The sequence below is a fragment of the Myxocyprinus asiaticus genome, chromosome 50 (genome assembly GCF_019703515.2).
Source record: "Myxocyprinus asiaticus isolate MX2 ecotype Aquarium Trade chromosome 50, UBuf_Myxa_2, whole genome shotgun sequence".
Classification (NCBI taxonomy): Eukaryota; Metazoa; Chordata; class Actinopteri; order Cypriniformes; family Catostomidae; genus Myxocyprinus; species Myxocyprinus asiaticus.
Window position 1 is genome coordinate 17,208,552 of NC_059393.1, and position 14,307 is coordinate 17,222,858.

At 37.6% G+C, this 14,307-nt stretch overlaps 1 protein-coding gene across 1 annotated transcript in view; it reads left to right on the top strand.

Moving 5' to 3' along the window:
• LOC127438903 (inaD-like protein) overlaps positions 1–14,307 on the top strand; it is a 163,299-nt gene that overhangs the window by 113,171 nt on the left and 35,821 nt on the right. The window contains 2 exon segments of the mRNA XM_051694807.1: positions 8,887–9,083; positions 11,164–11,255. Of these exon segments, the coding sequence (XP_051550767.1) occupies positions 8,887–9,083; positions 11,164–11,255 (289 nt within the window).

A 14,307-nucleotide genomic window follows, 5' to 3' on the forward strand; every position in this document is an offset into this window, starting at 1 on the left:
GGACAATCATCATGTACTCTAGTCAAGCTCCAGTACGGTGTAGTAGAAGATGTATGCTGGGAGCAATGCATACTAGGGGTCTGTTTTTTTTCAGGGCAGATACCGATAATGATTATTATTAATCAAGGAGACCGATAACTGATATTTGGGGCAGTAAAAATGACAATTTTATTGTTAAAATTTACACTAACACAAACAACATCCTTTAAATGCCTATGAACATGTTTAATGAAATAATGCAAAACAGAACATTTCAATATTATCTTTTGAAAAATACTGTTTTTCAAAAATAAAGTAGAGGGAGCTCCTAGCAGCATTTCATTTGAACTGAAACTTTAAATATATAAAAATAATGAACTAAGCTGCTCATAACAGAGTGTTATGTATTAACATGTGATAACAGATGAGAATCAGTATTACTGGAGTTGACACTCTTCATGTAGCTTGCTGGCTAGCCCGTTTAGACAAGTGCAAAAAGAGCAACAGGATTTTATTCACAATGGAGGTGAAAGATTTAACACTAGCAAAGTTGACGTTACGTTTACTAAACCTCCTAACATTGGTTAGCTAGCCACCACTGTCAATGCCATCATCAGCGGCGCCTCATGTCACAGGCCGGGGAAGAGAGGCAACGTGTGCGGAGCGCGAAAGGGCATTAAGAGAAAAAAAATAGAGAATATTATTCAAAGATATAGCACTGAAAGATCAGTGCTATCTACACCCTGGAGCGCTTGTGGTGTACACAACCTAAAGTGTAGAAATGGTGACATGGGGCAACCGTTGTCATGATGTCTCGCAGTCCGTATGGAACAAATCCGGGGTCCGGACTGCAGTCTGCTAATTGTGACCACTGGCATAGAGTATTGTGATGTTTATTGCAACTTCAGTATCTGCATTCTTACCTTTGAAAACAGCTTGTCCTCACAGTGATGCATCTTTCTCTAGCTGCATTCCTCTTTCCCACCTCTCCCCCACGAATATGGAGTACAGTGTTGATTGGCCATTTACTTGTGACATATAACCAATCTAATAATACTGTGGGCGGGACATTGAGCCAGACTACAAGCAGTAACATTTCAGAGAGAGGCAGTGGCATCAGAGCCAATGGAGCGCATTTTAAAATGAATCGGCAATCAGATCAGACAAAATAATGATTCTGATCATTAGAAAAATTATGAATATCAGATTGTTTTTTTTTTTTTTTTTTTTTTTTGCAGGGCTAAATGGTGTCTATTATTATTCATTTAGCAGAGACTTTCTTGTCTTTTGTGAGGAGACTTGTCTTTGTCTGTTGGGTAGTGGTCGAGATCTGGCCTGGAAACCAAAAGGGTGTTCAAAAGCAGTAAACCGTTAATCCATGAACTATAACCATTGTGTTCTTGAAGAAGAATCTTAATCATAGGTTTGTCAAGGGGGATTGCTTCTTTATAAAATATCTAAATCTTTTAGTAAGGAAGTAAATCTAGCTATTCTCAGATAACAACAGTGAATCACCTTTTTGGGGTTCGAACCTACAACCTTCAGGTTTTCTCATTGTAGTAAGTGCTTAGAATTATGGTGTCTACTAAGTGACTAATTCTTATCCAAAACAATTTACAGCAATTTCCAAAGGTCACAATAGTGATAGCTACTGAATCACCAGTTTTGGTGTTTGAAACTACAACCATAAGGTTGCCTCTGTAGTTATTGTTTTGGATCACAGTGTCTGTTAAGTGACTACTGCTCATCCAAAGTAATTACAGTAGTTCACAATGGTGATGGCTTATGATTAGACTTTTTGGGGTTTGAGGCCTGAACATGGAAAGCAAAATTCCCAAGCCTCTCATCCATATTCTTGCCTCCACCGGTACATCACTGTACTGATCAGCCTAGATCCTCAGCAGCTGGCCAGCCTCACCTACAGATGTGCTTGAGAGTGTCTGGCTTTGCTCTACATATCTTTAGCTATCAATAATATGCCAGTCATCTAGGGTTTGAAATTCACATCCTGGGAATTCTGAGCTTGTTAGTATTTTAACAGTGTGGGGTATCCTGTTATGGCACACTTGGGTTGTCTTCCTTTACCTGAAGCCTTTTCTTGTTCATTGTAGCAACAACCACAAAACTTGTCTCATAAGTGTCTTAAAAGAGAGCTTCAACCCACAGAGTTAGCAAGCAGGTAAACTGTGCTTGAAGTTAGGGATAGATCACAATGGTCAACTAGTCAACCAACTAACTTGTCGACCAACCAACTAGTCATTCAACCAGTAACACTTGTAGTAACCTACAAGTCAAGCAGTGAGATTGCCTAGTTTGTGTTTTTTTTTTTCATATGGTGAAACCCTCTTGGAAATGTTGCATATTTAAATTCAGACGAACACATTCAGACAGACGTTTTCGGACGTTAAAATGCTTCTCACGCTATTTACTGCGTGGCCCGCCATGCACATTGCGTTTATAAGAGGTATAAGTTAAATATAGTCCTATTGTTAAAAATGTCTCTCTGTATTCTGTTTCATTCGGTTGTGCTCTGTCTAGCTTTTTTTATGCAATAACGCATCTGAATGTGACCTGAGAAACAAATCTGTTTGAAGTCAATTGGACCAGATGACAGCTTAATTATTCAGGGATATCTTATGATCATTTAGTCGACTAATAGTTCAGGCAACCTACTGTGACTAGTTGATTTTGAAAATATGTACAGTAGTTTTGCACATCCCTACTAGAAGATTTATTTGCCCTGTGTGTGCTAAACTGAATTCATCCTTGGACCTGAGAGAGTAAGATGAGAGTTAAGTACTGGTCTGATCTGTGTGGATGTAGCCATGCAATAGAAAGCTGCGGATCGATTTAAAGGCACAGTCCGTGAAAGAAGAAGGTAAGGTACGCTATGATCTGATCTCCTGAGGCCTTGATGAAGGACTAGCCTTGGACAGATTTTAAGGTAGTTTGTGTGGAGACAGTGGCGTATCACACCACTGCAGTGAGAGCCATGTTTGCAGTAGTACAAAGTACTTACCCTCTCGTTACGTCGTCAATTTTTGAGTAACTCAATATAAGGCTACTGTTTTTCTTTATAATTGCCAGATGCAACAATTTGTAATTGTGAGAGGCGTTAATTTGGTGTTGCTCTCAGTAATGCTCAAATTAAAATTTAAATCCAATTAACGTTGTATGACTTCAAGTAGCTTATGTCAAACAGATCAATTTATTACGAGATGAATGTTCAGACATTACTTATTAAGAGGCTGTTGTTTGGGAACCTCAATAGAGAGAGACCCCACATTGAATTTTTACTATGGAGAAAAGACTATGACAAGTGAAATTTGACAGTGAAGAAATATCACATTGTAGTCGCAAGGCTGGTGTCTATGCCATAAAGAGGTCCTGCTATGAATGTGTACTATTTGATGAAATAGCACTATAGGGAGCAACTGTGCTATTGAGTTACTGTGTGCTATTATAAATCTGTGCAGTGGAGTAAAACCGTTGAAAGGCACTGTTTACACACACCGTCTGGCACAGAAAGTCCTTGAGCTTATGCCAATAACTCTCTGACACCAACTTCCTCTAAGTTAAGATGGATCTTTACCTGTAGCGAGATTCCAGACAATGATGAAGGGCCAGCATTGGCAAAGTGCCCTCTTTTCCTCCCTTTCTCTGAATGATGCCTTGATGGGGATCAGTCAGTCTCCAGACGCCTGTCTATGTGATTGGATGGGTCATTGGATTGGCTTTCTCAGACAATAGTTCCTGCCTGCTGATTGGCTGTCTGAGCCAGTTATTCATTACTGCTGATTGTCTGTCTGACCTCTAACCTCTAACAGTGCTGCATGCTTGAGTTGCAGCGTGAGTCATAATCAGATCTAGAATGAGTTCTTCTCAATCAGGATAAAAGTTGAGTGTTGTGATGACCTTCAAAGATGCATTGCATAATTTTAAAGTTTTGTTAATAAATTCAGCAGGCTTACACGTTTATTCTGAAATGCCTTAGGCCAAAGACTGTCATCAAAATGATTGGCTACTATTACCTACTATTACCTACCAAAGTTTATCCAAAAATGATAAATTCTCTCATAATTTACTCACCCATATGCTGTGAGAATAGACCAAAATGTAACTCCTTTTTCTCTATAAATCTTGCCATCTGCAGTCTCCTTGGTTATCATGATTTCTAACTCGATTACACTTACTATCGCTTTCGAGCTGAAATCATGATCAAGCCTAGACACTTCAGATTTATAAGAGTTACATTTTGGGCTGTTCTCACCCAAAACCAATGGTATCATTTTAGAAGATATGGATTTAACCACTGGAGCCTTGTGGATTAAATTTATTCTGCCTTTATGTCCTTGGAGCCTTTTTGGTGTAAAACACAAGTAATTGATTACATTAAATAAAATAAAATAGCTACAGTGGTTCCAACTTCCATTTTCATATGTTTTTTGTACTAATTTCAGGATAAGTGACTATATTGTTCTTTTAAACACATGGGATGTAAATGCTTCTTTGTTCGCAAATTGTTGTTGCGATATTCAGATTTTTCTTGTAGGCCTAAGTACAATTTGCACCTTGGATGGAAACATAGCTATTATCAAATCCATGCATCCAAGCAGTCACATGCTCTCTCTCGCTCATGATCTCGAATACCCTAGCATCGATTTTTCATTTCCTGATCCTTCCTGGAGTCTGATCAAATTACAACACCAAGGTTTTCTGTTTTTTTGGTTTCTGTTTATCTTGCGTAAGTGTCAATGCCTGATCAACACTGAGTGGAAGGAAACAATATATTGGATCAATAAAATGACCAGGCTTATCCTTAAACACAATGAATTTACATTCAATCTAGGTTGCCAAAGACAGCTTGAACCTCTGACTCATCCCAGAAACTCAACTAATCTGATTTGAAAAGTGCTCACACTACAGAGCAAACAATCATTTGCATCCCTATGCATGCATTGTGTAATTTGTATATATGTATATATATATTTATATTCTTATTTGTCCCTCTGTTAGAAGTGCATGCATAAACCAACAACAGTAAAGCCACCAACATTTTTCCTGTTGCAGATGAGGCATAAAATCAGCTTTTAATGGACTGTGGTGGTTATCAGACATACGCTATATCTCTCTCTTTTTCTCTCCTCATACAGGAGGTTTGATGCTCTCACTCCATCCATTTGCCAAAGGTTTATGTCGGTCCTACTGTCCAAAGGCTTTTAATTAGATCTCAGCTGGTGCTCTCTCAATGTGCCCCTAAAGAGCGGCATTGCTGTCAAAGGAAATTGGAAATAAAAACAGTGTCTTTCATGGTGGTAAAGGTCACAACTAGCCCTTCCTTCCCACATACAAACATTTCCGTCCATGTCCCCTCACGTACATGTGACACCTATAAATCAGAACAGCTACTAAAACTTGCCCCGCTGCATTAAAGAGCCATGGTAAGTGTCACATGTGATTTACTGAATTTGAGAACAACTTTAAAGGGTAGGAAGAACAAGGAAACATCCACTCTGGGTTCTTGCATCTTCACCAACTATCTGCCAAAATCCTCTTTTTGTTTAAGTTCACAAATTGGCTGTTTTTTTCTTTTATTACATATACTGTAGAAGGACTGGGCAAATGTATCTAATATTTGCGATACATGATCATTTTGCCATTTATGTTTCCGAAAGTGTGTGTCATCCAATTAGTTTTGCCATACCTCCCAGTATCGCAACTGCAAGTATGAGGAGTGTTAAAAGAGGTTAATAGAGTCTCTGATTTGAACTTCATTACTAAAAATGGCATTATAGTTGGTTAGTTTGATTTGTTTCCATTAATCAGTTCAAAATGTTTAAGTGAGTAAGTTTAAAACACTCAATGATTAACAACGTTAAATATCATTGAAAACTTACTGAATGATTTGTTTGCGTCATCGCTCAAAATGTTCACGGAGGTCCTCGCGTGGCATTTTTCATATATTAAAATGTTTTAGCAAAAATAGATGTTGGTTAATTGTGGTTTATTACTATGTTTTGTTATATTGGTTCATAAATGAAAATTATTAAATGATTTCCCATCATTGAATCATAACTGAAGATGATACTGTGGTCCACTGTGGAGCAAAAAAAGACTGATAAAGCCACTTACCCCCTTTCAAAAAAGGCTTTTGCTGGAAATGCCACAGGATGAACCAGGCCTGGTTTTGATTTGAATGTTAGGTCAACTATAGGGCCGTGCCAATATACTGCATTTTGCATCGCAAGTCGTGTTTTTTGTCATCCAAATGATCCTGCGACTTATAAAACATTATTGATATTGGCCAGACAAACACTGCATGCCAAAACACATGCTTATGCAATAAGTGTGCGAGAGAAGCACAGTAGCATTTTAAGTAGCAACTTACTGCGGAAAATACAGTATTCATATACATGATGTATCGCAATGTATTGAATAGTGGCATTCAGAATGCATCACAGTGTGAATCATAATGACAGGTAGTTGTCAATACCAAGCTTTAGTCAACTCATGTTGACAGCTAGCTGACACAGGGACGTTTTTGTCCGGATTAATATGCTGCATGATTCAGGCTTGTCATACTCAATTTTACCAGCATGTGGACATGAATCGATTGCATGATCTCTTGTTTAATGTCACCTTAGCCATGAACTGTGAAAGATTCAATTCCGTTCTTCGTTCAACCTGGCAATGGAAATCTCCCTCTCCTGAAACACATCAGCATTTAATTTTTTCACTCGTCAGAGAAAATTAGAATTTGAGTAGACTTGACCTCTCTCAATTATAATTTCCAGATGGCAATCCAAAGAGTTCATGAAATTCCTGTTCACACAAAACTTGATGCACACCCTGAAGTGCTGTTTTGTCTCTTCTGATTGAGCCCAAGTAATAAAGACATGCACGTTATCTTTCGCCGTCCATGCACACGTTCAAAATGATCACCGCACTGCACGCCATGGTTGACTACATACAATATTGCAATAGAAAGGAAATTGTAAATTAAATAGGTTTAATTAAATAAACTGCATTGTGACGCATATGGTGATGCAAGTAATGTGTAATAGCACAGGCTAGGCCCTAGAAAGAGAAATGTCACAAAACTGTTTTTGATCCTGGAGCTTTGGGACATTACATGTCAATACTGTTTACTGTGCTCAGCTTGATGTATAGACATGCATGTAAACTACACACAATTCTCTTGGAGAGTCACTGCATTTGTTTTGAGTCTTGTGCCTGTGCAATGGCTAGGGATGGGCACAAACTAAATCTTTTCAAAATTGTCGAGTGAGTGGGTTGCCTAAACAACTAGTCGACTAATCAGTCTTAAAGCAATATTCCGTCAACTTAAGCTTGATTACCACAAAAATTGTTTCGACTCAACCCTTCTTTTCTTTACAAAAAAAGCAAAAATCGAGGTTACAGTAAGGATACAATGGAATCTAATGGGGCCAATCCATAAACTTTCAAATACTAATAAAGGTGCTATATGTAAGATTGACAACAAGCATTTGAAATGGGTACTGCAGTCCAAATTCAAAATATTGGAGAGTTGTCTGCCCCGCCCCAGAATCTAAGCTCATGCTGTTGCCAGAATGAAGACACGCAACAGGAATGAGCGAAACTGAAAATGTCTCCATTATTTATCCTTGTTTTACTACGCCTCTGGTCATGGTGGTTTTTAGATGGATGGCGAGGCTTTTTAGGTCGGGTGGAATCTGTAATCTCTGATCCTGTTCGTTTGATGGCTTCCATGGCTGCAGCACGCAGTGTTGTTTGCCTGCAAACTTGTTCAAATCTGGCAACCCGGCGGTGTCGAAATACTATTGGTGAGTGAGCAGTGGGCGGGATCACAAAGGCCAAAACAGAAACAGAAATTCTGGCCCGGAATGGAAACTTCAAAGTAGAATATACTGAATGTAGCATTGTTATCGGAGAAGCCAGTATATCAACTTAGCATGTTTCCTAATTCTCTAATGACATATTATGGTCATTTTATGATTTAGTACAATAAAAATATTAAATATAGCACCTTTAATATTATTTCAAAAGTATAGCCACAAGATGTAAACAATATGCATATTAACATGATTTTAGTGTGATAAAATCACTTACCTTTTCTGTGTGAAGTTACGTATATCCAATTTCACAACTTTGTTGCCATTACAAAGTAACACTGTAAACCCTAAAACACTAAAATGACCAAATAAATTAAGGTTTAAGCAACTTTTACAGCTTAAATTATACACAAGTTTTTACAGGATTAATAAATTTTTATAAAATTATAAACTTCATATTTCTGCCTTTGAACTCTCCAAAAATTGGCCCCATTCACTTCCATTGTAGTGCCTCACTGTAACCTCAATCTGTACTTTTTTTTTTAAGAAAAGGAGGGATGAGTCGACATTCATTTTTGTGGCAATCAACATTATACTACAAATGCTGTCGATTGAGCTTAACTTGTATTGAACCTGAAAAATCCCCTTAAGGAAGCCCTGTAAAATTAGGTATAAATGTATAATGTATAAATGTTTTTTTGCGGGATGTTCACATAAGATGAGACAGAGCCCTATGAAAAGGTGCAGAACAGCAGGATCTCAAAACCCGTTTTTTAAAGTTGGACGATTATTAACTTGATCCCTTCTTAAAAACGCAACACTCATTTGATTTATTTAAAGACGTAACTCTTCTGAAAGGGTTTTTTCCAGGCAAACTGTCTTACAGCTAGCTTTTAGTACACTTATTAAAATGCAACAGCTAAAAATGTTAACTAACATAAATTCCTTAAGTAAAAATGTAGACAAAGTAGCCGACCTCACTAATCGACTAGTCGATTGTTGGATGACTTGTTGACTAGTTCACCATTGTGAGCTCCTTGTAACTATGCAAATGTTTTCTGTCCATGTTTAGAGGTGATCAGGCACAGGTACGCGGACCTGCCGGGAGAGCTGCTGATCGTGGAATTGGAGAAGGATCAGAGTGGCTTGGGACTCAGCCTGGCCGGAAACAGGGATCGGTCCTGTATGAGCATTTTTGTGGTGGGGATCACACCTGGAGGACCAGCCAGCCGCGACGGCTGCATCAGAGTGGGCGATGAGCTGTTGGAGGTGAAACAAAAGCACAATGAGCCGTCATGTTTTTGAATAGGTTATGGATATTGGGGTGGGAAAGTTGTTAGAGATGTGAACATCAGTTTTCATATAAACAAGGATTCTTGAAAAAGTGAATCCCCCTTGGCTATGAGTCAGTGCTCAGGGCTTAGTCTCTCTTTCTCTCTCTCTCTCTCACTCACTTTCTCTCTCTGGGTAATAGTCTTTCCTGTTGAGCTCCTTGTAATCCAAGGGGAAAATGGTTTCCATGAACATGAAAAGAATATTAGAAACTGTTACATGATTACTTAAAGCAAATTCTCCCATTTAAAACAAGCCCAACAATACTGTGATTCGATGTGTAGATTCTGAGGTACTGTAATCTTTATGGAGGCGTTAGTGCCAACCTCTGTCAGTGCGACTTATACACAGATGCGACTTATGTATTTTTTTCTCTCAACAACACGATTTTGACCCGGTGTGACATTTAGTCAGGTGCGACTTTATTTACGGAAAATACGGTACGGTACTTATACTTTGCCCCCCAAAAGTATTGTCCACTTAAAGGAATGTTCCAGGTTCAATACAAATTATGCTGGTCAGTTGAAAGCATTTGTGGCATAATGTTGATTAATACAAAAAAAAATTAAACTCGTCCCTTAATTTGAGGTTACAATAAGGCATTTACAATGGAAGTGAATAGGGCCAGTCCATGCTAAAAAAAAATACAAATTAAAACCCACTGTATCAAAAGTATAGCTACAAGACATAAACTCGTGCTTTACCAGATTACAGGGTTTAACGGTAAAAAACTGTCATGACAACAAAGCTGTAATATTGGATAGAACTTTACACATATAAGCTTATGAAGCGATTTTATCACACTAAAATCATGTTAATATATATAATGCTCACATCTTGTGGCTATACTTTTGAAAACTTTTGCAAAAATGGTTTAGAGAAGTGAAGTCAGTTTAAAAAAAAATGGTCGAGCATCATTTGCACATGCCATTTTGGTTTCATTAATTGTTGTCTCACTGAAATTCATTCATTCTCTTGTGTGCATCATGTATATGTTTGGTATGTATACCACCGTATTTGCTTTACCCTACCCTAGTTCACACAAAGACAGCAAAACTTTACCCACACACACATATCTTACACCATGTTATCTGCTCCAGTAAAATGACATGAAACACAAGGGTAATCTAGGTCAGTCCAGTACGTGTAAAATCACTCTGAATCTTGGGGGACTTGAAGGCCAGACTTCATGTTCTGTTTGTGGTTCACTGGTTCCTGTATATCTCGGTCTCATTTATCTCATTGCCTGAGCTATTATGGGCAAACGAGAGGGATTCTATGCAAGTTTTTGCCTCAAACAGCCAGATGAATTTCAAATCGCTTTAAATGTTCAGTGTTCAGTGCACCTGATTATGCGAATTGGTTTTATTGCATGCGTGCACATACTAATGCAAATTCCCAATTTTTATGTCTTCAATTGGTCCCGTATTGCTGCATCCCATAATACATTTCCTGATCTTCTCCCATCTGGATGGCTCTACGTTTCTATGTTTTTCCGCCTCAGAATTGCTTATAGATTTAGCAGTTTGGTCGACATGTACAAATGCCATATTTTGGTGTGGAATTTGATGCCCGCCACAGCTGAGGCGCAGAGCAGTGCTCGCTGACCTTTGTCTAATATCTGTCTCTATTAGACATGAACACGCTGCGGCATTAGTCACGATCAAGTAGGGCTTCCCGTTTAATGATTCTGTCACAGTTAATTGGACACACAAGTCAACTGGACTCAAATATGTGTTCACAAGCTTAGTTGCAGTTAGTTGTAACCAGTTCACATACCTTCATGTTCTCTCGCACTTATACACATTCCTAAAACAAACCGAATGGCTTGTCCGAAAGCACCATGGTAGTACCATTTTATGTTTTTTTGCATACTGAGGTGCCTGACAATATCCGACCCCACTGTTGTCAATAATAAGCCTACTATATTAACATAATTTCACTGGTGTTTGACAAAGTCATGGACCTCATGGCATTTTTACTGAACTAACTGGATTTCTTTTTGTGCCATCTTTAGATAAACAACCAGGTGTTGTATGGCAGAAGCCACCAGAATGCGTCGGCCATAATAAAAAGTGCTGCGTCAAAGGTCAAACTCGTGCTGGTCAGGTAAGAGACTTCAGAAACGGCCTTCAGGGGGCTCAGACTTCTGCTTTCACACGGTACCATCTGTTTATCAATCAGCTTTGTTAGAAATTCTCCAACTTCTCGAAATCTCCAGTGGTTGGAGGGAAGGGGTTGAAAAATAAGAGGGCATGGAGATGTGACCCGAAAAGGAAAGTTGTTTCAGAGGTGGAGCAATTTATAAAATTTTGATGAAAGATTACGGAGAAATTTAATTGCTGTATTGCAATAATACTTAATTTTGATGCTATTAAACAAAAATTGTATTGTAGTAGTGAGAGTTTTGGTGGGAAATGTGCTTAATTATCGTGAAAATAACGTACCAGTGCAATAAAATGTAATGGTTCTTAATATAAGCATAATTTTCTTTATATAAAATATAATTTCTTATTTTTTTCTTTTGATTTTGGGGTGAAATATGACCCGGACATTTCTACTTAAGAGTTACCCAAACACACTTATGAATATGCCTGCATAACAGTTAACAGTGAACACTACAAAAGTAGTATGCACTACCAAAATAGTGTGCACTACAAATACATAGCATGCAATTAGTGAGTTTTATCATTATTGTGTCTTTTTTTTTTTAAAGTCAATGGATAGCACGCTTAGCTTAACTGCATTTAAATCTGTAGGATTAATGGTATTTTAATATGGAACTGTGTTTAATAATTCCAATATTTTAGACTGTAATGACAATATTGAATATGACATTTCATATCTCATCACTTTTTACTTTCCCTAGTCGTTTAAAGAGTGGAGCCTGTTTTTTAAAGCACTGAGTCACTGCTGGCCTCTTTATTTTGGAGAATGTCAAATCTGACAGAATTTTGAGAACAAGAACATGCATTGATACATTTGACGTGATACGTGATGGCTTTTTTAAACTAGTAATTTTGAAGTTTTCATTTGCTATCCCATCACAAGAGATTTAGGTGTGATATGGTGCAATGGACTGAAACCACTGTCTCAATATCTGGGACTTTAAAGCAGACGATTATTGCGATGCAGAACATAGTTTTGAACTGTGCAGTCCTTCATTCCATCTTGGAGGAAAGCATTCAGTCAGTGCAGGCATAATGAGACTTATCTGTTTCTGATCTTGTATTTTCATATGAGTATTTGTTAGCCTGAACTTTACTTGACTGCTTATTTTGTCAAAATGACAGTTTTCACTGATAACTGCTTTGTAAAGACACCTTTATATTATCTTCATCTTCAGCTAATCATCAGAATTCCCAGGAGTTTGACAGCTCAGTTTATAGCGATCAAAACAAACATTGATATGCTTTTAAATATTAATAGACTCACTTTGATGGATGTGCATTTTGCGTTGCCATCATTCTTGTCAGGGAGGTTGCTGAATTTGGTATCATTTCTGTAATAGATTTTACAGAAAGCGCATTATGACTGCTTTGTGATGCTCTTTTTGTACAGTCAATGCCAGGTGCACGTGCCGACAACATGCAAAGTCTTAGTTGTGCTGAGGCTGAAATTTGCATCGCGCACACTGAGCACGCAAAAAAGCGACATATACTTTGGCCTTAATACACCATTTGTTGGTTATTTTGCCCAAAAAGTGTAAATACTCTACTATTGTGCTTTTTAAGCTGTTTGTTTGATCCGGGCTTGTGCCGTGAGTTTGGGATGGGGCTGTCTGTTTGTCCAACATACTGCAGATTGGTGGAGTCTTCAGGAAATTTGTTTGAAAGCACTAATTATGTTTGCAATTTTTTTGGGGTGACGCTAGTTGCACAAATATAACACACTTAAACTTTAAATATGTTTCCATCCATTTTGCTAATTTATGCAAATAATCTGAAAAATGTGCGAATAAAGCCGCATTTTCAACCCAGTGTTCAAGAGAATAAAATCATAATTTCTAGGGGAAACTGGCACAAAATAGATATGAAAACGGAAGTTAAAGCCACAGTGACTCATTTTATTAAATTATTAAGTCATAAATTATGTGCGGTTTAGAGTGTGCAAATTCTAAAGGAATATATTCGGTAAATATGTTTCCATCGTAGTTTATGTGCATGTCTTCTTGCCGAATAAAAAAATTGATCCACAAGCCTTTTTTTTTATTTTCTTTTTTTTAAGCGCATTTGGAAACTTTATTTGCATCTTTGTGTTTTTTAATCCAGAATTTTTAGGGCTGCTGATTTAACGTATTAATTTAGTGCGATTAATTAAAAAAAAGTAACAAGTTAAAAACAATTACGCAATTAATCATGCCCCTGATGCGTAAGTATATTCCGTAATAAAAATATGGATTTTCCTACCATATGAGCAATTCAAGCTTAAAGTACATCTGTTTTTACAAGCCATGTCAATAGGTGGCAGCGTGTCTCAACAAACCTCACAAGCAACACAGTCACAGAATAAGAACCGCTCATTCACTGTTGCCAATTTAGTGACTTTGTTGCTAGATTTAGCAACTTTTTGACCATTAGCGTAAAAGACCCACCTAGCGACTAGCAACAGTTTTAGCGACTTTTGTAGTCTGCTTTAGTGACAGTCTTCCACGTCTGGCGACAGAAAAACGAATAGCTCTATCATGAATGATGTCTCATCTCATTAATTTTTCTCAGCCCCTATGTTTCAAGTAATATGATTGACCTGCATGCCATCAGCAGTTGGACTTACATGCAAACGGATGTTCTATATAAAATGAATGACTGACAAGCTTTCGTGTTGTTGGTATCCTTTGCTACAGTCTCTCAACCTCAATTCACTTGAATGCTCTCCATTTAGAGAAGAAAAGTCAACCTACAGTGATAGAAGAGCATTGAGAGATTATCTAGCAGGGTGACAGAGAGAGAGAGAGAATTTATATGAATCCCTGATCTATAATAAAGTATAGATATAAGTGATATGAACAGATGAGGTGTCACTGTCAAAAATAATTGTGACACATTAACACTGTAGTATACACTGATGGTTCAGCATCACACATCGGATATGCTAAAAAATATATTTATATATTATAAATGTATTAATTAATAAGATGTATTACATATTATCTCCAAAACAC